This window comes from Paramormyrops kingsleyae, chromosome 13, assembly GCF_048594095.1.
Source record: "Paramormyrops kingsleyae isolate MSU_618 chromosome 13, PKINGS_0.4, whole genome shotgun sequence".
Classification (NCBI taxonomy): Eukaryota; Metazoa; Chordata; class Actinopteri; order Osteoglossiformes; family Mormyridae; genus Paramormyrops; species Paramormyrops kingsleyae.
In genome coordinates, this window is record NC_132809.1 from 27,905,561 (window position 1) to 27,931,275 (window position 25,715).

The window sequence follows — 25,715 nt, forward strand, 5'->3', positions numbered from 1 at the left end:
TGCTCGGAAGATAAAATGACTCTTTACTGATATATGCCTCTGGTGAAGTCCTTTTAACATGCCACTGTAATTTTCTCAATATCTGTTGAAGGTCTGTGCGTAATTTCTACTAACTGGATTCACCAGAACAACCTGTGCGATTCCTTATGCATAAGAACCACACCTCAGCTCAGTCATTCGATTGACAGTCTTGGTCCTCAGTCATCTTAATCTCATTCAGCATCTGTGAAGCCAGTAGTTCATTGGCTATCGTTCCTTTGTCGGTTGAGGGCAGATTACAAGCGACTATTAACAAGGAAATGTGTTATGTAATGGTCAGTGTGTTTCTCGTGTTTGTGAGTGAGTAACAGTGCAGATACTGGCCCGGCCCGGCCCGGCCCGTCACCGGTTTGTCCCCTTTGCCGTGCCAGCATAACTGTGCAAAGTCCAAAATTGAAATCTCAAACTTTCTTGACATTGGTTTTGTTTTCAGTTGCCTATAGTCATTTTTATTTCTTCAAATATTTCAATTTAATATTGCAAACAACTTCACAACATACAAAATGAATTATATTAATCCAGAACATGTCAATGAATAAATTTAATATTTTTATATATATATTTATATATATATATTCTTTTTTTCAACATGGGGATAAAAAAATAAAACAGCAAAGCTTTGACAACAGCACCTTGACATAGTATGTAATTCCAACATTACCTTGAGAAGTTTGGAGCAGTAAACAGATATAGTACCGAGAAGAGGAAAGACCATTTACTGTTGAAAATGTAAATGGAATGTTTTGGTCAGAATTTTATACTTTTCCCCCCCGAAGTGGACAGTTTCTAAATTCACAATTGAAGCAGCATGCAGATTATTTTTTATTTAACCCTTCCTCACTTTCCATTTCCTTATTTCTCAAATTCTTGGCAACGTAAACAAACCACGATGTCTTGAGGAATGTAATATAGTAATTTAAATTGTGCGCGAATGACTGATTAGTTATTTTAATCGTTTACAAGGTCATGAATATGTTCAATAAATAGACTGTAGTATCACTTTTACTGTATAAACTTCATCTTTTTTTTTTCTTTTTTTTACATGCAGTCCATAAAATTTTCATCTGACGGAATAATTTACCCTGTTATGTATATACACAAATAGATATTTTTATTTTCTTTTTTTTAAACTCTCCATAAAATCTATACATTTCGTTCACTATCTCCCCCTCTTAATGGTCAATGTGCATACACAGGAAGTGTCTATCCGTATGAATCGCCAGCCGATTTTTTTTTTGCTATCCATGGTGAGCGCGCGCACGAACGACTGGGTTGTCCGGCATTGCGAGTTGTAGTGCCGCTTGTCTATCCCCCGGCAGCCGTCCTTTGTGTAGCCCATGGGGTTGCATTTGGTCTCGTAAAAGTATTGCTTCAACTGCCCCTTGGGCACCGGCACTTTCTCGAGGACTGTGACCGTCTGCCCGGACATGTCTATGGCTGTCTTTTTGTCTACGGCGGTCACCCACTGGCTTGTACTGTCACAGACGCTGAGCTCGCCGCGCCGCGCCGGGTCCGAGTGCCTGCGCACCCTCATCGACATGTTGGCCGCCTCCAGGTAATTTTTGTATTCCTCCAAAAGAAAGAGCAATGGTGGTTCCAAAGGCACTTGATTGCTGATCACCACTCGGGACGCGAACACGTCGACGTCTTTGGAATCCGCCGCCGCCTCTTCTGCCGCCCGGCTCTCTGGGTCAGGCCCGCGGCCGCCGGCCCCCTGCGGCCCCCCCTCCGCCTCCAGCAGCTCCTCGATCACCTGCTCGAAGGTGTCCGTCAGAGACGGCAGCCCCCTGCGCTGGGCGCCGCCCCCGCTCTCTGGAGTCCCGTGGCTCCATGCCACCGCGTCGCTCAGGTAACCCTCGGCACCCTGCCCCCTTGTCCCGGGGGCATCTTTCATGGGGGCGGCTTTCATGCAACTGAAGTATGAAATAACCATGGTAAGGAACAGGATGGTCATCACTCTTCTCACCTGGTGGAACTGGACACAGAAGGGAAGGGGTGGAAAAAGAAGAAAAACAGGGAGATCCTTAGTATGTTTCACTGCACTTTGAAGCGGAAACCTGCTGGATTGGCTGACTAGGCTAGGAAACACTGGCTAACCCTCCTGCGCAGTGTCTTCTGTAGGCGCAGAGAACTAACTATCCCTGGATCACTTGCTAATGGGTCGGAGCTCAGACCCTGATTGTTTACACAGCCGAATAATGTGACCCTCTCCTGAGAAACCATTACCTGCTTGCCACACCTGTTACGTCTCCACCGGTAGCTAAATATGGCAACGTCTGAGGCATCATTAGAGGAAGTGTAAGGAGGGCTTTCTGAGACCATCTCCCCCTCCACTGCGCCCACAGCTCAGATTAGGCCGTTGTCCTGTGATGCACCACATTTCCATGGCCCATAACAACCCCCCCCCCCCCCACTCCCCGCCCCGTTCCCCATTCACTGACTGCAACACTTATTCATGCGATGTACTATACCAAGCGCGGAACAGAATTATTCTTAGCGTTGTTACTCCTATTACAAAACAGTCAGTATTGATGCTAGAGAAAGGTTATTTTCTATAAACTACCAGGAAAATTCTGCACTGCGAGTGGGTGGTTCTCAGAAGGTTAGACCTTAGCTTTCCGTAAATCGTGAGCAGGAGGGCTACCCAGCTTATACACTATATATATATATATATATAGAGTGCATTTCCCGATGTACCAAATCCGTACACCTCCCCCCCCCAAGAAAAAAAAACTTTTAAACTCTCGCTGGGAGCTAAAAGAGGGAAAACAAAAACTTCTGCCACAACACTACCTCACGAAACATTGTTTTTTTTTTTTTTGCAGCTTGCGTTAGCTGCCGTACATCTTGTAAGCAGGTTACAAAAGATGAGGCATATATAAAAATACTCGCATAGTACTTTTGGTCGAACACAGGAAGTTTAACACAGGCTGCAGCCTTCTGACTCACAGCAAGCCGTAAACAGGGCCACATCCGCAAAAGGCCCCCATAAATCACACCCCTGGAGTGCTGTTTTTTTTGGGGGAGGCATTTTAAGATAAGCAAATCTCTCTTATCGGCCCTTGCTATACATAGATGGACCGGCACCAGAATAGATTTAGTGCGAATCAGCCCTCTAAAGGCAGGGAGAGAATACCATGGAAAGGGGGGGAATGGAGAAACACAGACTTAAAAAGCATTTGTTGCATTCTTAATTGGTGTCTGGGGTTGCAGCGATAATTTGCCAATGCTGCAAAGACTTACCATGGAGATACCGTGTCTATAAATAGGTGAGCTGGGAGTCCCATGGTCTCAGTTCAGAATGTTATGCATCCCATTAACGAGCTGCTACACTTCAGCTCCGGCTCAATGGCAGGGCGCTCTCACACAGAGGCCTCCTTCCCAGCCAGCAACACCCACAGCCGGGCGGCCGGACCGGGGACACCAGACCGTGAAAGCCGGGAGAACGGGTTAAAGCCCCCGGCCTCTGAAGATGTGCCCCCCACCCAACACGACTCATGGCACCTGACACATAAACAAGGTGCATTTTCTTACAGATACAAATCATCATTTACAGGCAAAGCCAATCAAAATACTGTCCCGTTTATTGCTATGATTACGATCGTCATTGTATACCATACATAAGCATCAGTCATTAAAAAACGAGCACTGCTGCATGTTAAATTTAAAAGCCATACATAATTACATAAATATCACTTAATGGTATCCCAGTAAATGCAAAAGTCTTACACACGATCTGCCATGGTCTTGGCCCTTAAAATTCTTTGTTCCTAATTCCTTGTTCTACTTGTTTCTAAGTACAGCTGGCTGTGCCTTAGTATCACATAGGAGTAAAATAACAACAACAACAACAACAATAATAATAATAATATAATAATAATAATAATAATAATAATAATAATAATAATAATACGACACTGTGTTTATCAGGGGCATGGGGCCATTTCCTTAACCAGACGACAGCGCAGATGATTTCCAGCTTAGGTCAAGGAGATGCTGTGGACGCACAAAGCCCCTGGGGGGGGAGATGGAGGGGGAGCAAACAGCTTTGAGCTTTCTTTGTCTGCGTGTCGCGGCGGTGCCCCCCGAGGCACCGTTCCGTGGCGGCAAGGCGCACTCTTTCCTGTGAAAAATCACTAGAGAAAGCTGCGCTGAATAGCACCATTTGACTCCTTAACAAGCTTGCTGATGCCACCAGCCCAAACCTCCGGGGGGGGGGGGGGGGGGGCGAGACAGCAGGCGGGCCCATCTCACGGCCAACCACGCAATTACTTGCCACTCTTTCGAAGCTTCTCTCTCCGGGAACAACAAATTATTACTTTTTTTTCTAACTTGGCTATTTCCTGTTTCCATTAGGAGAATCAATAAGGTTTATGCTCCCAGTCAGCACCCTGTTAAATCACAATCAAACCAATGAGTCACTTTATTGCAGAGAGACTGCGTGCACTAATTACAGCCCTCTGCCCAATTCAGACAACGAAATCCCGCTGTAACTGTATATCTGTGCATCTAAAGTATTAAATTTTGCATCCTCACTATGGTATTGGATTTCACGGTCTGTTGGTAAATGCACACAATCGCTTGCGTGCATGAGTACACGTATTTCAAATAACAGATGGATTTCCTCTAGGTATGCAGTACTAATAATCACTTTATACTAGCTGAAGCAGTATTCTGGTATGCTTAAATCGGTCCGTAATTAAAGTCATTTGAACCCTGAGCACTTTAAATCTGGTTTTTATATCATCCACAAATAACATCCAAGTTTATTTTGGGGAGCAAATCAACATCAATTAAAGCACCGACATTATGTCAATATGAGCCTGTTAATGTAGCCCTTCCGGCCAGCAAAGAGCTGACCCCTAACTGGAAGTATTTATTGCGAATTGTGATTTACTTTGAGGCCACCTAATGATTTTCTGGTAAATCTAATGTCCGGCCAAAGCTAGCAAGAGATTTACAGGAAGCAGGATCATCTCTGAGCAGCATTCATTGCCGCACACTCACAACGTCTTCCGTGTTTTCTCTTATTTTTCTAAAGAGAAACTTCCAGGTCCTATGTTTCTCACTAGTGATTCAGGTAAGTTCAGATGACAGTCTGGAGCCTCGATTCAGGACCCCAGACCACCAGCTCTGTCCAAACATCCACTGCAAACTTCCAGGCAGTCCAAACAGTCGCGGCATGTAGACTCACTGAACACACCAATAATAGAATGAGGTGAGCGAGATTTTATTTGACAACGCTCGGAAACTTCGAGAAAGGCAACATGGTCTGCTTTTTGAATCGGTTGTTTTAAATGGGGCAGGTAGAGCTGGATAGATGAGTTCACTGTATTTACATGTTCTGAGTGATTCCCCCCCACCTTCACCTGCGTCCTTTGAAACGCAAGTTGTATACTCCGCCAACTAGTGCTTAAAAGTAAACCCATCTGCTGACAGATCTGACATGCATTCTAAACAGTTATGGCACCTACTTCATCAGTCTTAAGGGCAAGGACGCCGAAAACCCCCATCTGTCCCAGAATGCAACTGAAACATGAGGTTAACCCAAATGCAGACGTGCCAAATCAGCGATTTAAGACAGATATTTGCCAAATCGCCAGTTTAAGCTAGCCTTCCTGTAGGGCTTCAGCCAGACATCAGCACATCCCCTTGGGAAGGTTATACTCTCTATAACTGCTACCTCACTAGCTGAATCGTTCACATTCCACAGCAAGCTATAAAAATGGGCCACTGTACAGAGACATACCCACCTGTCTGCCAAAAGGGACACTTAAATTTTGCAAGATGGGCCAGACTTTTTTGGGTATAATCCCTGCATTCTTTGTGGGGGAAAAAAAAAACTGACACATGATTTCTCCCATTTCATAAAAAAAATTACGAAGTATTACTTAAAAGACATTCCACATTTACACACAGGATAAGATACAGTACTTCTAAGAAGGTTATTAGCAGAAATTACTTAAGATTAAGTAAAAGGCACAAAATGAGCCCCCTTTTTGGGGTATAAAGACTGTTGTAAAATTTCTTTGAACATTCTGTGGTGCAAAACTGATCATATGACAAATTTACAGCTATGCACATGTAGACCGCATAAAGGAAACGAGGGATAAGTGATTTATGGGAGATTTATAGTCTTTGGCAGATGGTTGTAAAGAGAAGTGTTTTAATTGATATTAAACTTTTACATTTACAGTTATTTAGCAGACGCTCTTTTCCAGAGCGACTTACAACCAGAGCTTTAGTAGTCCATGACTGTTCTTCGATCTATAAGACCAAAAATCAACAACTGTCAAGATCAAATTACCACTAAGAACGTTGTATAAAAAAACCTTGTTAGGAAAAAGAGTGCACAGGAAAAAATTGTTAATGGATTTCTTTTTATTTTTTTTATAAAATGAAGAGAGTGGACAGTAAGGGTGATATTAGTCTCCAAGGTACTCCTTGAAGAGGTGTGTCTTCAGACGACGCTTGAAGACAGGAAAGGACTTGGCTGTTCTTATGGCAAGAGGAAGTTCATTCCACCACTGAGGTGCCAACATTGCAAAAAGTCTTGATGCATGCTGTCCTCTTTTAAGTATTGGTGTTTCAAGACGAGTAGCGCTTGATGCTCTGAGAAAATGAGAAGTGACACAATTCTTGATCAATGTTGCCAAGTAAGGAGGGGCTGTTCCAGTCTTGCCCTTAAATGCCAAGTGTTAGGGATTTGAACCTGATGCGGGCAGCCATAGGGAGTCCGAAGAAGAGGTGTGATGTGCGAGAATCTAGAGAATCTTTTCGAAGGAAATGGTAAGGTCAAGAGCCAGTGATGAATTGCCTTTGATGTACAGCAGTTCAGTTTTACTGGTGTTTAGCTTGAGGTGGTGGGATATCATCCATCCAAGAGGAGATATCAGTTAGGCAGTCTGAGAGTCAAGTTGAGACCTGATGACCATCAGAGTTGAGTGTCGTCTGCATAACAATGGTAGGACAGCCCATGTGTAGATACATGGGTTCTCTTGGGAAGGTCATAAGTAGAAGAGAAGGGGTCCTAGGACTGAGCCCTGAGGAACACCAGTGACCAGCCTTCTTGGGGCTGATTGGCAGCCTTGCCATGCCACCTGAAATGACCAGTTATCAAGAGAAGATGCAAACCATTGCCAGACTGTACCTGAAATCCCAAGGCTGGAGAGAGTATCCAGGAGGATCTGGTGGATCTGGTGGTTGACCATGTCAAAGGCTGCAGACAGGTCCAAGAGAATCAGAACCGAGGACAGGTTGGAGGATTTCGCTGCATGAAGTTTTTCAGAGACGGCGAGAGCTGCAATCTCAGTGGAATGCGCAGCTTTGAATCCAGACTGGCGAGAGATGAATCCAGACCAGAGATGAAATCAGCCTTCTTGATGCAGGATTGGCAGTTCCATAAACCACCATGCACGATTATAGGAGGCTGTGGAGATATGATAGGCTGAGAGGGGTTACTAAGGTTTCTGCCTCTGATGAGGTGTACGTCTTCTTAGTCTGGCAGATATGTGACCAGGTATAGGTGTGAGCTGCATTTTAAAACAAGTAGTGAGGTAAAGAAAAAGAGAAGAGAGAAAGAAGTTGGCACAGTCCTGCATAGAAAGTGTTGGCAGTCTAAAGAGCAAGCTAAAGTAAGCAAGTCTAAGTACACAGCAAAGTTGCGGAGTTCAGTTGAACAACAGTTGAATCTAAGGGTGTTTTAACTTATAATCCTCTTTAAAGGAACTGAACTCAGAACTCTAGATCTGGTCCCAAAAGTGGACCAACAGAAACGGAAATCAGTTCTTTTTGTGTTCACAATGCGAGTTCATTTGAAAGGGGACTCAGTTCTCTTTCTGGTTTACTTCAGCTCAGATGGGGCCTCAGTCCTTTTTCTATTCATACTCCAAGGTCTTATGGAGCTCTCAGACCTTTACTGCTTTGGATTCTGGGTAGTTTTCACTTCAAACAAGATGGCTGCTGCAATACATGTCATCATGTGGTGGGTCCTGAAAAAAGCCCACAGACACAGGGAAAACCGAAATAGAATAATTACTTCTGAACAAAAAAAAAAACACACTTGCAGCCATTATTTTGATTGCAGTGAAACTAACACAACAAACCAATAGCAGTTTAAAGTGCAAGTAAGCAAGTCTAAGTACATAGCAAAGTTGCAGAGCTCAGTTGAATAACAGTTGAATCTAAATCGACAGTATTACACAAAGACAAACACACATACAAACAAGGTCATAATACTTGTATAACACTTTGCAAAATTCTGCAATAAAGGTCTGGTTTTAGAGATTCAGTCACTTTTGCTAGCCATTATTCAACAAATATGCCTAATTCTTTGCACAGGGCTTTAGTTAACGGCTCCAAATCATAATGTCTTGTGCCGTCATGGACACAAAATAACTTTTTAGCATAACGAACAACCTGATGAGGTGGCGATGTATCTTTGTTGTTATAGTATATATGTTGGTATAGTAACAGCAGTGAGAGGCTGAAGCTACAGTAGGACAGGAGCACAGCTTTGGAATTCCGACTCCACCTGCCGTTAAATTTGCAGGACATTAAGTTTAACTGCTGTCAGGTGTTTTACTCTGCCTCAGGCATGCAACACACAGGACTGGTAGAACATCTGTGTGCTGGGGGGGGGGGGGGGGGGGGGTAGGCAAACAATGACCCAGGCAGGTCTATCTAGGGGGCCCACAAAAGACTACAACTAGTATTTTTAGAAACAAATTAAATGTCTTTTGATAATTAGTTCAGTTAGATTGAAAAAAATACTTCAAAGGAAAAAATCCATTTTGATGCAAAGCAGAATTTAAAGCTGTTAAGTTATGGTCTTAGGTTCCCGATCATGAACTGAATGTCTGCTCAAGTTTTCATCTGTCCCCTAAAGGCACTATTGGTCTCACTCCACCAATATTTCTGTAATATAAGGTGTACAGTGTATGCACAAATATAAACATTTGTTAAAGGTTTACATTCACGTTATTGCAGTCTGGGAAATATGATTTCTGTCAAGGTTAAAGATCTTTAACATAATATTTAACATAAACACAAAATGTGAACGTCGCCATACCAGAATTTGCACAGTAAAAGTGCGTATCTGGAAAAAACTGATAGCTATGAATAAGTTCTGGTCTTCACTCCTTTTCATGTAAAGCTAATGAAGAAAGGACATATGCTGAAACTAAATGGAGGGTAAATTACAAGCTCTTTCCCACCTAAGACGTCGTCTAGACAAACAGAAGCCATTGCAGACCATTACCTCTGGAGGGCAGTGGTGTTCGGTTTCTGATGACAGACTGGATGTAAGGCTCTGTCCACACGGTTGAGTTTGGGGTGCCAAGGGGGGAAAAAAAAAACTACTAACTAACTATTGCAAAATATCAATATGGCAATGAATAGCATTCATGGACACACTCTGCAGCAAAAATACTACAAAAACTAACACAAAACCAGAACGCATAAATGTTTTAGCAGATTAAAAGACAAATCAATAAATAATGTAAAGAAATAGTAAGCATACATGATGGTTTAGTACAGTGGAACCTTAATTACCATTTTACTACCCTTTGGAACCTTTACGCTACCCTTCCAGTGATTTCCAAAGGCAGCACATTTTGTCTTTAAAACACCGTTTTAAAGACATACGTAGCAACATCACCAACCAACCAAAGAAGGCAGTGATACAATCTACACAGCCTGATGTACAGCAAGACATTACTGGGGCATCTCAGCTCACTGTATCGATCTTTATGGTTAAATATTCAACTTATTCCACATTAACAGTTGTCCTTCGGGCGAAGTGACATGTAACACGGCACTGAAGAAAAACATGGCGGAGAGGTCATTTGGCCTTACTTTTAAAGGAGTAGCGCAGAACACAATGCATGACTACCTCCAACCCCTGTAGCTTATTCTGCCATCAGCTAAGGTGCAGCTTCATGCGTGGAATCGCACACCTTGCTGACATCCGAGACAACATCCTCAGACAAGAATGTGGACCGATAATGGAAACAAACCAGAATCCCAAACATAGGGTCATGACCTGGGCCATTTCAGACGGATGCTTTCCTGCATGGAGGATGGGAATCCGCAACAACCACATCTTGATGACGACCCAGGGTATATCAGCCAATCACCAGGGAAGATCCACTAGGAAATTCAGCATCAGGAACTCTTAAGGCACCTGGGGAACTTCACTTCTACCAAGTCACAAAGTCTAAACTTTTTCTCAGTATGATTGCTCGGATTGTTATCACACACCTGGCGACCAAACACACAATTAGCCGTAATTATTGGATTACCAACAGTAGCATTACAAACTACAGTTATTGCTTGTTCTGTCTAAAAAGCATAATTAGGTTTGCTTACCATTTGAGTAACTTTTAAGAACGTTTACCAACACTAATCAGATACACAAGTGCATTAAGCAAACATTTATTACATAGTTCCCTTTGAGCAAAGGTAGACGGCTATCATTCAATTTGAATAAATTTGGCACATTTTACGAAATAAAGAAAAAAAAAACCTACTTAGGCCTACTAATTAAAGCAGATTAAGTAATTTAGTCGGTGCACCCAAACTGCCGTGTGTCGTACGGTTTTTAGGATTATCTTTGGAAATGACACTGGCGGAACGAATGAATACTTCAATGGTGCTGCAGGCTTTCAAGTTAGTCAAATTACTGCCCAAGATTTACACTAGATGGCGTCTTTATCCACTTTTCCTTATACTAATTACAATGACGTTTCACTTAAAATGTATTTAAAAAATAAACTTAAAAAAGTTACACAAAAATATATTTTCATCTCACGGAATACTCTCCACATGCCATTAAAACTTGAGGAAAAACTTTTTAAAGCCGATTAAGGTAAGTTATTTTAATGGTTGTTATGAACTTACATCAACTGTAATAACATTGGCTGCTTTAAAGACACATTTCAATTTTTTTCGTATTGTTACACCATTTTCAATACGATTCTATATCTTTCTGCAGCTTCACCATAAACCAATACATGGAAAGATGGCACGTAGTGTAATTTCAGAAAGTAGAAATATCCCATAAGCACAACTTTCGTCTTATGTTACAACACAAGGCATTCCGTAATGGCAGGCATTTCGAGCATTTTTCTCATGCTGGCCGAGGTATTTAATATCGGAAAACTCATCCAAGCCTTGCGAGGTTAACCGGTTTGAGAGAGAATTAGCCTCAGCGACAGTAACCCTAAACATAACGTCTCGAGTTTCTTATTAAGTCTTAATGGGAGCATCAAACTCTTTCTGTTTGCTTTACAAAACCTACCTGCTTTTGATCGCTCCTACAATTAGTTGACGCTGTTTTGACATTTCCCCATATCATCTGGACATTAACTAATAGTGAATTACCAGTTCGCCTATATTATATTTTCTGCCACTCTTCCTCCTGTCAGCGAAATGCTGACTATTTCTGTTTCGTTATCTTTAAGGGCGAACACGGCATCAGCGGTTTAATTTAACAAGTTGCTCCATGGCGTCATGTATTTATTTTGAAGCAGCAAATAAATACGCTGTGACATACATGGGTGCATGTTTACCAAAATGTCGCTGCCTTCAATGACATCTCTGATTGCGCAAAAATACAACTCAGTCAATCAGGATAACGCCTAATGAACACCCCTTTCATACATGCAGTAGTACAGGTAGGAGGATTTGCAAGATCCACCATTTGATTGCTTACTACATTTCCTCTTTGCGACCTTTCGGGCACTAGATAGGAGTTATAAAAGAAAAGGGAAAACGCACGTAAACCTACCTTTCACCGCCTACTTGTACAGGATACCATCAAAAATAGAATTTCATTTGGAATATTTTACTAACTTCCAGTGTTGTTTTAAGCTATATTTTCCTTCGTTTCCCCGGGTGCTTAGAGGTTGTTTTCAGCTTTGGAGCAAATAGATTAAATTATTGATGGTGGAAATTGCATGGTTGAGGTAATGGATTCCAGTGACTGAAAGGCTCCATTGGAGATCGGCTTGGGCAGGTAGGCAGCATGCTATCCGGTGAAGACACAGTGCTCGATGAGGGACCCGTGGAGCTTTGAAAGAAGCCTCCTCCAGCCTTTGCAACTTCAGTAACTAACTACACCATGACGTCGCACCATATGACTCCACCACAGGCGGGCTGACCGGCAAATACACACAGTCTCAAGGAAAACCAAGTATTAAAACGGCGGGGGGAGGATCAAAGCGCCGAAAGACCTGCCACTGGAAATTAGAGGATGACATTAAGGACACTTTGCTCTAATACAATCCGTACACTTTTTTTTCGCGTGTAGATCTCGCCGTCCTGTAATGCAGACTGACGTTTAGCTTTGCTTTCTTGCTTTCCTTCCTGTAAGCGGTGTCGGATGAGCTAGTTCCTCGATTACTGGGCATCGGAAAACAGCTGTTAGAAGCGAAAAGAAAGTTCTTTTAAAGGCAAGTTACACATACCCCGAAATGTCAGCAACACCACGAGACAGCAGCGTACGTCCATCGCCCATGATGGCCATACATACAACCGCCTGAGGTCCAATATAATGAAAGGTTGTCCGTATTTGTTTGAAACTTGCATCAGAGGTGTTTACCTCATTTACATTTGTCTTTATTGGCTCACTTCCCCTACCCCTACACATCTTATCCTTGCTACACATAATGCTAACAACTCCACAGATTTTGATCTCCGCTTGGCTTTTATATGCTGATTACACAAACTGGAGGTGAAACTGAGGGCACAGTTTTTTCCCCCCCAAGTTATATTCAATCGTGCTTTGATCCAACCCAATACCAACAAACATTACATCACAAAATTAAGTTTGAAGTTAGTTTGGCTAAGTATCTTTTTGGTGCGTCTCGCGAATAATATTAAGGATATTTTAATTCAAAATAAAAATATGGATAGATGACCGTGGCACGATGAAAAGTGCTTGAAGTCATTCAAAATTCACCGAAGTTGTAAGACAGTTATAGGGTTTTAAATAATTAAGGCTTCTCGGGGTTATTCAAAGTTTGTCCAAACTCCACTTAAAAGATGCACGTTATTTGGTGTGATGTGGACTGACGATTTGGGCAGAACAGATATTGCAAGTCTCCCATTCATTATGTAGGCTTCCTATTTTAGGGAAGGAAAAATCTAACATTTGGCTGATATGCTACCAATTTGAACTCCTGTTCTACGGCAGCTTTAACTGACAAAGTACGCTGAGGAGTCATAGAAGATGCAGAGCAGTCGATCTGACCCATTCATGGTTATCGTTATACCTTCTCTGAAATGAACACCAATGAGCCGTTTAAAGCTGGTTAAGTATCTTCAAAAATATGTGGGTGAAACACATAGTTCAGAGCTTTCTTATATCATTCCCTTATTTCACCCAACCCACAGAAATTTGGTTATTGTTATTAATCAGCTTCTTGTTTAATGATTAGCTTTCTGTTATCGTTTATGTGCTTTTGTGTATTTATGTAAACATAACCTAATAAGAAAAACGAGTGGACCTTATGTTCTGAGAAATTTATATGCTAATATAACGAGGAAGTTCAATTTAATTTCAGTTTTTTGTCTATATTTTTAAAATACATCCTCATTATTTAAGTTATTGATGATTTTATAGATGTGCTTTCAACGTATTGCAAGTGAATCAAATGTCAAGATGAAAAGTATCGATATGCCCATATCGGGTAAAAAAAAGCATATTTTAAACGTGAATGTGTTACATAAAAGTGGGTCAGAACTGGCTTCGAGATAGTATAATCTCTGAAAGAATACTTTGTATAAGTTCATCAGACATTGTGGGGTAGACTGGATTTCTAAAATTCTTTTCCAATAAATAACAAAGTGATTATCATGCATTTATTAGAAGTACAGTAACTTTATGAGTGCAGTGGAGTTAAGGGACAACACCGGCCTGATCCCAGCTGGTCAGAACGTGCTCACACCTGCTTGGTGATTCAGCCCCAGCCGTGGGACATGCCAAGATGAATACAGTTGTCCTAGTGGAAAGCAGGAGGTGAAGAGAGACTCTGGATGGCAAAGAGTTGCATCAGCAATCTCCAAACAGCAGGGCTCCGAGAAACCTGCATGCAACATGGTCTGCTGTTCCAGCCAGGAACTTTAAAGATAAATCACATTGCAGCTAATAACGAAAGCACCTACGTGCTGTTGCTTGTACAAGAAACTCAGACTGGAAAAAAGGCATTTGTTATGGAAAAGCAAGCAGGAAATATTAACATATTTTGTTCAGACATGTGACTGTATCTGCCTTTCAAAGTACCGGAACATAGACAGTATAGTATACCTGGGCGGAGTAAAGGTTAAGATTCACTTTCTAGCCATATTTGGAAGTATGAGCTAAACAATCATAAAGAGTCCAGTAATAGCAGTGGTGCTAATTAGATCTTAGTCATTTGTTTTTGTTCTCTGATTTGTCTTTATAAACAAAAGTAAGGAAAAAGTCCATGCCGAAATGTACAAATTAAATTTGAACTAAAAACTGCCCTTTTTTGGATGGAAATGAGTCTCTGAGACACTGACAACCATGAGTGGCATTTGATCATCTTGGAATTTTACAATTATGATTACAAAAGATAAAAGTATAAAATAAGTCCTCATAAATACAGTAAAGCTGGTCACTGTAACTGTTCTGCTCTCTGTTATTTAACAAGTCATACCTGTTCTCAATGCTTCCAATGAAGTAAAGAACACCAATATCTACCTGTAATTGTATCTCAATTTGCCATGTTTGTATTAATGTCCTGTATCGTTTATATGTAGCTTCTCCATTTGACGGTTCAGCATGAATTATTCAGACTTATGCAAATCTGTTAATCCAGGGGCTCTTCTAAAAATTCCAACATGATCTAAGCCAGTATCTGGGCAACAAGGTGTTGGAGGAATTATGGCTTGGAAATACACATGGAACAACATGGTCTCCAGCAATTGCAGACTTGGGATCATTAATATGTAACAAACTTGCTCAGCCAACTTTTATTAATCGCTATTATCTATCAATCAATGTTTGGTAAGATATACATTCCCTTTTAAACAGCGTGGTCTTTGGAATAGGTAACTGAACTGGTCAATCTCTTCAGGGAGACATGAGTGAACATCGCGATGTACAGAGGAGACGGTCTTTGATGCTCTAAACCCTTTTAGGAGACAGTGCCTCTGCATGACCATCCTGTTCCCTGTGTTCATGGGACCACATCCAATGATTGACCTACTAATTAATTAACGCATGGAAACTCGTTCAAGGTGCAGTTCGCTCGACACAGAATGGTGTTCAGGTGATACCTCGACTTCAAACAAGTCTCACAAAGAGCACTTCCAGGTTTTTTTTTTGTTTGTGACTTAGGAGTTGCATGTTATTCCATTTATGCTGTTTAAAAGGCTACTGTATGAGCTGTTTATTAATATTTACCTTTAGTATTTGAATATTCATATGAAAGTTGTCCAGGTGCCATATTGTTACCTATAAACTATCTTTTACACTTGCTGGATCTTTAGGTTCCCATTTCAGAAATACTCTGAACCTCACGGATATCTGGTGTGATCTTTCTGAAGATTAGGTTTTGTTGCCATATGAGATGAAGAAGGTGGTTGTAGGAGCAGCAGCAGCAAAGCTGTCTAGTTGAACTGGGTGTTTCGGTAATAAAGCAGGAAAGTTTGTTTATCGGTTTGTTTTCAGAACTGTGTGGCGTTTTCTCCTGTCAATGTGCACAAAACTAAGCATCTAATCAGCAGCTTAAACATGTCAGGAAATCCTTAGTCATTCCCACTCACTTATGAATGGGCGTCTCTGCAACGATGACCAAACACGATCTGGGGAAAGGTCATGAAGCCTACATCCATCTAGATGGTGCTGAATGTCATAGTCTGCTTCCGATGTACTCTGATTCATTTGTAACTTCATATCTGGCTGGGACAGCAGACCTAAATCTGACTAAACGTTAGTGTCGTGCAATTGAGGATGCTTCTATCTTTATGTATAACATTGCATAACCACTGAAAAGGGATCTTAGCGTAACGATGTACTTTACACAGTAAACGTGTGCTGTTTTGTGAGGGGGGTCATGCAGGTGTTCTGATGTCATCCTGCTCTCTTTCCATGTACATGGTAAACTCCACTTCCCCACACTCTTTCAGGCTGCCACTGATCTCTCGCTGTGACGTTGGCTCACTCTTTGTTCTGTGCGTAGATCATGTGATAATCTCCATACCAGCATGCATTAGGACTAGCTTGAACTTGCCTGATCATGACGCATCACTGAGGAGAGTGCTGGGAAATGTGTGTGTGTATGTTTGGGGGGGGGGGGGAGGTATTTCAAGGAGAATGTATGAGTTTTATTCAAAATGCAGTGATGAATTTGAGCTGCAAAAGCTGGAACAGTTAGCAGCATTAAATGAGTTCTGGAAGGAATAAATATAGAGAAATGCAGCCTTCTATGACATGTGGTACTCTACAGTGCACCAGGGGTGGTCCCCCTCATTGAGATGACTTTGAACATCTGTTTGAATAACTCTTTTCCTAAAAGAACACAGACAAAATCCTATAAGTGCCTCTGACACACAGGAATGAACGACAGTCCCAGCTGCTGGTTAGAACAGACTACCATTAATGAAAGAGTTTGCGAGTTTAAATCATAATTTGCATCCACGCCAAAAATCCAATGTATCCCATCTGGTGATGTGTACATGTGTGTGAAATCTAGGTGTCTGGCAAGCTACCACTCCAAAATGGTGACTCATATCTTGGTAAAATAACGCACTTAGTAAATTTACGGGAGCACAGCTAGCAATTGACAAATTTCCAGTTGTACCTCTGATGATTGTAAAACTTAAAGAAAATATATGACATGACGTTTGTTACCCTGATCATGACGCACAGAGACACACACCAGCCGAGCATACATGTAACTGACCATGGAGTACAGGATTTTAGCATTTAAACAAGATAAAAGCCACCAACAATTTTATTTCACTTTGTATCTGCAACTGACTCTCTAACCTTGTTCAAACATGTCAATTCAGGTCCCTAGTTATGTTGATTTCCAGTCCAGTTTGTCTGATTGATCACCAAGAACTGATTACTTAATGGTGACGACTGTGGGCAATAGAGCAAACTATTTGTTAATGGGATCCAGATGATCAGGATATATTTCCCTCCTTTTGTAGTAAAAGCCCCCTTTCTTGCTTGAGGAGGCTCATATTTTCTATGTAATTGATAAATATATTAATTTGATTATTAATTGAGATTATGCAAATTGTATACCCTCAATAGCCCACTTGCTGGTGAGGAATAAGATTGGAATTATGATTATTCCCAGCAAGGTAGAACATAACTTTCCAAAATTTGGTGGATTTTCCTTTTTTTAGACTTGTGACAAATCAAGATGACTATGTGAAATTTACCACGCTGAGACACAGTGGTCAATAAAGGCAGTTCTTGATGTTCAGACAAGCAGGTTCTGATAGGCTCATCTTTTGTGCTTCGTTTAAATAAATCATAAAATCAATTCAAAAGAATACGTGATATTTAATTATGAAATAGGTATGTGTTGACAGAAGCTGATGTTTACATCTTCTGATTAAAACCAGTACAATAAGAATTAATATCTATTTACAGAGAATGGGGGAAAAATAAATAAAAACACTATCAGGATATACACAAAGCATTAACATAGACTAGAATGAATTGTCCATGCACCCATAGACAAACATTATGACACAAGGTTGCACATACATACCTACGTGTCAAGCAAAAGGAACTACGAACGTCTTGGCGGTGTTATTGTTGCCAAGCACCACCACAGCGGCTTGACACTGCAATTTCTTCGCTCACGGGATGAGGAACGAATAGTTTTCCCATATTTTCTAAGGGCATCACCCGCTTCCATAAGCTATGCAGAACACCTTGCAGGTAGGTGTACTGCCACCTAAACCGGGAAGAAGATTGAGCCTCCTGCAGACGGCATGCCCGGACCGTTAGGGTCAAAGGTAGCAGATGAAATTTCCCTGATATTACTAATACACAAACGCGATCACACACAGAAATATCAAACTTCTACCGTTTACGCGGGTAGTTTAAAAAAAAGTCTCAATAACTTCGTGGAAACAGCTTCAGATAATGTCGTGCTTCTCGATCTTGCAATAATTTGTTGCTTGAATACGCACTTTTAATGAAACCGTGCTATTGTGATACTAGGCGGAGCGATCGGAAATGTGATGTTGAAAATAAAAAATAAGAATTAAACGCTCCAATATATTTTATGTATAAAACAAGCACGTAACATCTCCATCTAAAGCATCTATTGTTTGCGTTATCAGCTGAGCATCGCCGAATGATTTAGGTGCTTGCATTGCTTCAGATTAGCTAAGCTATCTTGCTTCATATCGAATAGCAAAACAGTAGAAGAAAAATGCTATTGTGATATCTTTGATTTGCTTATGCTTCTACGTTCCTAATATAATTCTTGGTATTTTTCAATTATTCGTTTGAAATATCTTAATAAATCGATGTTTTACTTTCAATTAACGGCGGAAAAAAAATGTCATTTTCACGACCACGCACATTCCCTGAAAAACGTTGACTTACATGAACGTATATTGCTGAAAAGCACTTATCCCACAGGACAATTGGTGAATTATTACTTAAATAACACCGCATACCATGCGGATAATAAGAATGCGCTTGCAACAGAAATATGCCCCGATAGGTCTGTACGCCTTTAAAAAGTTCGCGGAAGGAAGATGTAGATGAAGATCAGTAAACGAAACGATACCTTTATAATTATAGCCAGAATTCACCTCCTTAATTAATTCTCAAACAAAAATAAAACGCCGCGGATAGTCTAAATGTTATATCGATATCGTATCATGTTATCTGGAACGAAACCTACCATTTTCAGATTTGTTATTGACGCCCACCCTAACTCTGCAGAGCTAAGAGTGGGAAAAGGGGGGCTGCTTGAGGGAGATTCTCAGTAAGATAACACAACCCCATTTATGGACTGATCCGATGACGTACATTGCAGAAAGTTCTATAAAAAAACCCTTCATACATACAAAGTGTGTCGTGCCACCCCCCTACCCCCCGCGCCCCCCACCCCCGCCCTCCCCTCCCCCTCGCACGCCCACGCCCACACCATCAACCCACGTCTCGCTCGCACTCTCCTGTGGCAAAATATGATATCCCCGGAAAAAGAAGAGGAAGAAAAAACGCCCAAATTACAAATACGGATAATATCTGCAAAATAATAGCTCATCAAGTTTCCTCTAACAAATTTAAGTTCAGTCGGAATTGGAATATATGCATTTTAACACAAGCCACCTCAGCAAATTAACGCCAAACGCAGTTTTAGTTGAATTATATTCTAATGTATATGGTGGGATTTGGATCGTAGAATTGGAATCGACAATAACAGCAACCACGGGATAATAAATGACAATAATAAATATCCAGTACCAGGTAAAGTCATTTAGCAACACTAAGAAACTGCAAACGTTTATGTGACTGCAATAACAATAATATCAATCAGCACTGAAATACTTTCATGATATAATTATTTATTTAATAAATATTAGTTCTTCCCAGAATAAAATCTGATTAGAACAAACGTTATGCGAGCGCCTGTAGGCGCTGACATCTTGGGGTTTTCTTGCAGCTGTTTGCTTGGCATTAATCAGGTGAACTAGAATTGGATTTTGAAATAGGGAGAGGAACGAAAAAGAGCGACGAGCATCTACAATATTTATCGCTTCCTTCGGGGTTTTAAATAACGGATTTCAGGTCCTGATATCTTAAAAAGCGCAATCGCGGACTCTCAAAAAAGCTGACGATTTCATTTTAATGTGTTTTAGCTCAGTGTTCTTCCTCTTGTTCTATCTTTAACATCACCCATTGCTGAGCCAGTCCCTTATCTAGCAATCCCATCGCCGGCTTAGTGTAACCCTGACACGGAATTATCACTGTCTGACCACGCCTCTTTGTACTTTTATTCCGTATGCACAAATTTTTGTACGCGCAAATAAAAATAAATCGAAAGTTTTTTTTTTTATCAGGTAAGAAATATTATACGACAGGAAGTTCGATTCTGGTAGGTGTATTTGGAAGTAGCCTGCGTATGTTTGCGTGTGTGTAGCTGTGCGCGGGGACAAAGGGGGAGAGCAGGTGATATCAGGGTTGGAGTAAAAGCGCAGTATGAATGAAACCAAGCGCGCCCGTAGTAAAACACAAGAGAGATATCAACGAGATGACAGAGGGTGGGGGGATGCTACAGCTATAGTTTAACAGATATGAGTGCTTCCACCACTTAACACAAAGCAGATCAATACAAGACATAAAATATTTAAAAACGTTATGTCGATACTATAAATAATGTAAGAAAATTGATATGTAGGAATACACATAACATATATTTGCACAGATAGATAAGACAGGAAATAGATATGATCGAATATATTAAATGCAACGTGTGTTCGTTCTGTTTAATTTGACTTGTTTATCAGCTTACTTCTTATCTCTATCCCTAATCGTTACGTGAAGTAAGGAGGCATTGAGGTTGTGCTAGTCGGACTTAATATTTTATTAAAGATATGCAGCATATTATGCTGCCGGAGCAGAAGAATCGTTATTACGCATACGAAAGTTCCGTTTACCAATATAGTAATCTGACATGCATATAACCGCTGGATAATATAATTTAACATATCTAGTGTTCAGCTATGTGCCGAGAAATAGGCAATTTTAAATCTTTATGTTTTGGGAGCTAAACTGCTTATATCTTAAGAGATACAGATGTGCTTTAAATCTACAACTTCAGGTGGACTACGGCACATTACAGAAAACGCATCGATTAATACGCAGCGATTTATATAATACACATGCGTAACATAAGTTTATCTGTTTTTGAACTAAACCGGCTATTCTCTTGTTTAACTAGCAGCGGCTATCGTGCAGCGTCTCCCCCAGCAGATAGCATGACGGTAGTTTACAAAAGCAGATATTAAACTTCAGTTTAAAAACACAAAACAATGGACCAAGATGAGCACTAAACTGACGACAAGACGGTCGAGCGGTATAACACTAGCAGTAACAGATTAAAATGTATGCTTTCTTACCTTTTTAGGAGCTGACAACCACTATCAGTGGTTAGATCTTCAAGACCAACACTTGCATTTCCCAAAGTTAACGCTGTATACCAAGTGGTGCTTGCAAAGAACGTACACCGCACAGTGCCTCTAAGATTTCAACTTTCACATGCTCTAAGTGGCGACAAAACTCCAAGCGCAAAACAACCAGCCTTCAGATCTCTATGTCTTTTTTTCCGTTTACATCACAGGGCTTCCGCAGCAAGCGCTTATCAGAAAGAGGGGAAAAAATAAAACCATTCCCTAGCTTTGGCAAAGAACTGCAAAACTTAAAAGTTGATGTCCACTCGGTGTTTTAGTCCTCTGCGTTCAACGACTCCGATGCCTCTGTCCAGCGTGCTGAAAGCATATCACAGCTAGGGTTACAAAGGAGCAGAAATCTATACTTTCGTTAAGTGCCACTTGATATTGCTATAGTCTATTGCTTCCCCACGCCTTGTCACGTGAATATTTCCCTGCCAAGCCCGTCCTGTTAATATTTGATCACATGTTGGCCGGACCGTTTCCTACCAAAAGCTTCACTTATGTCAAAAGCTCGCCATATTACTCTGCATGGGACGTTCAAAAAAGGCTCCACGAGATCCTAAACAACACCAAAAGCCTTCCGCTCCTATTTTGTTTGGTCGCACTCTCGTGGTGCTTTGTTGGTGGAGAGCAGCGTGCCTACACATGTTGCACTTAACTGGCATCGGTCTTGGAAAAAAGCACGTTATGTAGGAAGCATAAACCTCATAGACGGCATAATATACAGATTTCCTGCGCGCACAAATGTAAAAATCCACATCGCAGAGGGTGCATTTTAAAGTTTTAGACGATATTGCTGACATCTCTCCCATCAGTAAGGGTTATTTACATTGAGCCCCAAAAGATAACAAGTCCATCACCCAACAAAAAGGTATTTTCAACCCCATTAAACACTATCCATAATCATTCTGAGTAGTTATTCCTGATAAGGTTTGGGGTCTAGGCTACTCACCATTTCCTGTAAGCTGTCCTGGAGATAGAAGTGTCTTAAAATCCACTCACTCCAACAGATGCTGCTAGGTAATGTGTCTTGTTTGAAGGCATCATATGAGAAGTTCTGCTGTGCTGAGTAGATCGCCCACCAGTTCGGTGACTTATGAATCTAATAACCCATTGCAATATCGGCGTGCTTAAACTCTCCAACACCTTGCCTCTACTGGCACGACAAACAGTAACAAGCTGCGATTTATAGAAAACCTATACATTTACGCAATAGCTGCCCTCAGTCAAACGTTTTTTTTTAATCGTTATTACGCGAATCTAACATGATTGAATCCAGTTCATGGATGGATCATAATCCAAATTCAGCGCAAACCCCCCTTTGCTTATGTTAGTAATTACCAGTCCTTTTGGTTAACTGTCTCAATAGATGATGGAATGAAAACACACACACATCCTACATAAAATGCTTTTTTGTTCATTACTAAGATAATATGCGGGAAGTTAGTAATCATCGATACACGACCAACTTAGAACAAGACGTTTCACACAGAAGTGGCCTGGTGTGAGGCAGGGTACGTTGTTCTTTCTTATGTACCCCGTATACAAGCACAGCATTCTCACGGGACTTGTTGCTGTTCAAAAGTCCGACTGAGAGCTCTTTCAAGACGATTTAAAAAAATCGGAATTTCGTACTTACACTTTTAAAAAATGGTTATGTATTTTGTCCTTTCTGAACAAACGTGGCAGAAACAGAAAGCAAAAGAGTTCGACTGCGGTCTTACGTGTAACTTCAACCGACTACAATGCCTAGGGTTTGTAAACATATTTATAGTAAACTTTGATTCACGATTTGCAGCTATAAACGCCGAGTGTGTTTTCAGTAAAATTCCATCAGTTGCTAGTGGTACAGTCAGTCACCTAATTGTTATTCAGTGACGAAGTCCAAAACATGCATGTGCGCTAGAAATGTACTGCTAAGTAATATGAGTAATAGGTGATATTTGCCAGTCTCTTAGCATGGATCCGCTTTGTCAAGGGAGTTGTAAAATAAGTGAGACAATATGGTATTAATAACTCGCTGCGCACAACAAATCAGGGATAGATGCACTTTATATAACATATATGTAAATATAGCATTTCCCCCCCTCTTTTTAATGTGTCTATGAATTTAAGATTGCCCTTCGTGCTCTGTTCCTTATGACACAAAGTGAATTACTTTTGGAGCAGTTCACGTTTCAAGTATCAAATAGATCCAAAGTCAATTTTCGACGGACCACACAATAAGGACTGCAGTCATATGTGTGTTTTTGTTTCTCCACCAATGTCAATGTGTGAAATGGCAGAAGGCACTTTGTCCTCAATGTCCCTTGAATTGTTTTGATTACAATGTCGATCTCCTGTGGATTGCTACGTATAATTTGTTTTGAATACTATTGTACAATGAAATTGTATATACTACCTCCAGGTTCATGCCGTAGTTTTCACACATGTATCATTTGTGTTCATGAATACGTCTCGTTTTTTTTTATTTTTTAGTCATTTCTATTATATTTAGTTATTTATATTTACTTATAACTTCTGTTGTATTTATATTAATATATAACTTGCCGGATACATCGGCTTAAGTAGTTTGATAGTGTGACCACAACAGAAAAAATATATGTTACAGGTCGGAAAACACATAAAGAGAATTTCTTTTTGTCTTATATTTGAGCTTTTATTTCCAGTTAGTGAAAGTGGACCAGCTTCCGCATATTCACATTTGCATACAAAGAACTGTGTTTTAAAATGATCAAATCTATTAACCACCAGTCATTAAGCTATACTTAAATGTGTCTGCCTAAAAATAACCAATAAGCCTTCATTCATTAGTGGAAAGGCCAATAAAGTTACATTTAATGACCGTAGAGGATCTTGTGACTTGTCTTGTTAGACTCAGCATAAGCTATAGCCACACGCCATTTGCAAAATGGTGGGCAGCTTGGTCCAGCTCATCGGCAAGTATGTGCTGCCTTGAAACACACTGCCGGGGAACCAGTTGGGTAGCTTAACCATGTCTACCCTGTTCCTACATCCAGGTGATCCCGCAAATGCGGAGTCTTACCGTCTGAAGGAGGCACGTAAGTGAAAAGTGCCGAGTGAGAAGTGTGAAAAGGACACGTCTGACACCATCACGCCACTCTGACCTGCATCCATGGCGACAAGCGAGACATCCTCCTAGCTATGGGGATAGCTGGCGTGCTAAGGCAACCGGGGTATTTCATCGTGTCTGGTGCAACTGTGGGGGTTTGCGTAGCCAGAGGTAAGGCCTTGATCACGACTGAACAAGACCGAATCACGCGGAAGTGGGTGGCTATGATGGTGACAAAGTGCACCCCCATTACTGTTGAGAAGGTGAGAAAGTCGTGTATAACAGGGAACATCCTGCTAAACAGTGGTACAAGAAAATACAGTCAAGCAATTTGGGTTATTAGCAAAAGTGTCTCAGTCCTCAGCACATATCATCAGAGGTGCTGCCAGACACCTAAGGAAAATGTCTCTCTGTGTCCCTAGGGGACATGTTTAGGTCTCACCTGAATAAGAGGAATTGTTTCTATAGATAACTAAAAATAGTTTTGGACATGTTTAGGTATATATAATACAAACTCATGCAAAATACATTTACTTAAGGGTTGGAAGATTGACTTCTCACAGGACTAAGTACAGAGAGTCAGACTTATGCAAAAAAGGTGAAAATATTTCCTGTATACTATTTCAGGTATAACTTTGACTTTGTGCCGCAGCTGAAAGATGTGCAGTTAGCCTGATTGGCGTTTCTGAATTGCCTGTAGTGTCTCTGTGAGTGTGTGTGTGCCCTGCAATGCCCAGGCATTCTGCACAGGGTAGTTCCCTGCCTGGTACCTGGTGCTGGCTGGGATTGTCTCCAGGCCTGCCTGTGATTATGTCTGGGATCAGAGGGTAGAAGATGGGTGGATGGATGAATTACAGATTTGAAGGAGGTTAATCAAGTCAGTTTACGTTGCTTCCCAAGAAGACATTTAGGTAACGATACTTAAAGCTCTCATCTATGATGCACTATGGATACCTTCATAATGCATTATTATAGTTGGTATAATAATTTCTAAAGCATGACAAAATCTTCTATTAGCAGTCATAAAGCATTATAGTGTTGAATATAATACCTCGTAAGCTCCAATTAAGCTGTCCTCTATAATGTACTATAGTTACCTTCATAATGCATTATAATGACTGGTATAAGCATTAAGAATGCTTTGTACTGCATTATGAAGGCATGTATAATGCATTATAGATGAACACTTCATAAAGCATGCATGATGCATAGTAAACATTGCTATAACGTGTTATGCCTTATAAATGTTTATAGTCATGTTTATAATGCATTATGAATGCGTTCATAGATTGTTATAGACATGACATTCATAGAAAGTGTATTTCTTTATTTTCTTAATATCTGTTGTAAAATTATTGCATGGGAATTGTTAGGGCTGAAGACCTGGGCTTTTTCTGTGGTAGAGAAGTTTATAATGACA

The 25,715-nt window shown here is 40.8% G+C and overlaps 1 protein-coding gene across 9 annotated transcripts; it reads right to left on the bottom strand.

Moving 5' to 3' along the window:
- Positions 1 to 567: 567 nt before the first annotated feature.
- On the bottom strand, positions 568 to 22,357 carry LOC111850518 (neurotrophic factor BDNF precursor form-like). Of its 9 annotated transcripts, none has more exons than XM_023824476.2 (3): positions 22,175 to 22,357; positions 21,169 to 21,537; positions 568 to 2,014 (listed from the first exon to the last, which is right to left on the bottom strand). In XM_023824476.2, the coding sequence occupies exon 3, from the start codon at positions 1,991 to 1,993 to the stop codon at positions 1,199 to 1,201; it is 795 nt and encodes a 264-aa protein (XP_023680244.1). In that variant the 5' UTR covers positions 1,994 to 2,014; positions 21,169 to 21,537; positions 22,175 to 22,357; the 3' UTR covers positions 568 to 1,198. The 9 variants fall into 9 exon arrangements, with proteins under 9 accessions (XP_023680244.1, XP_023680238.1, XP_072554614.1 ...); XM_023824470.2 differs by lacking the exons at positions 21,169 to 21,537; positions 22,175 to 22,357 and adding exons at positions 9,299 to 9,349; positions 11,339 to 11,792; XM_072698513.1 differs by lacking the exons at positions 21,169 to 21,537; positions 22,175 to 22,357 and adding exons at positions 7,190 to 7,571; positions 9,299 to 11,005.
- Positions 22,358 to 25,715: the final 3,358 nt, after the last annotated feature.

What these genes read in the sequence shown, in the direction of transcription:
- LOC111850518 (XM_023824470.2), bottom strand. Translation starts at nt 11,395, where the DNA reads ATGATATGGGGAAATGTCAAAACAGCGTCAACTAATTGTAGGAGCGAT. An exon ending in GTAGGAGCGATCAAAAGCAG is followed by an intron (nt 9,350 to 11,338) that starts GTAGGTTTTGTA and finishes CCGTGTGGACAG; the next exon opens with AGCCTTACATCCAGTCTGTC. An exon ending in AACACCACTGCCCTCCAGAG is followed by an intron (nt 2,015 to 9,298) that starts GTAATGGTCTGC and finishes TTCTGTGTCCAG; the next exon opens with TTCCACCAGGTGAGAAGAGT.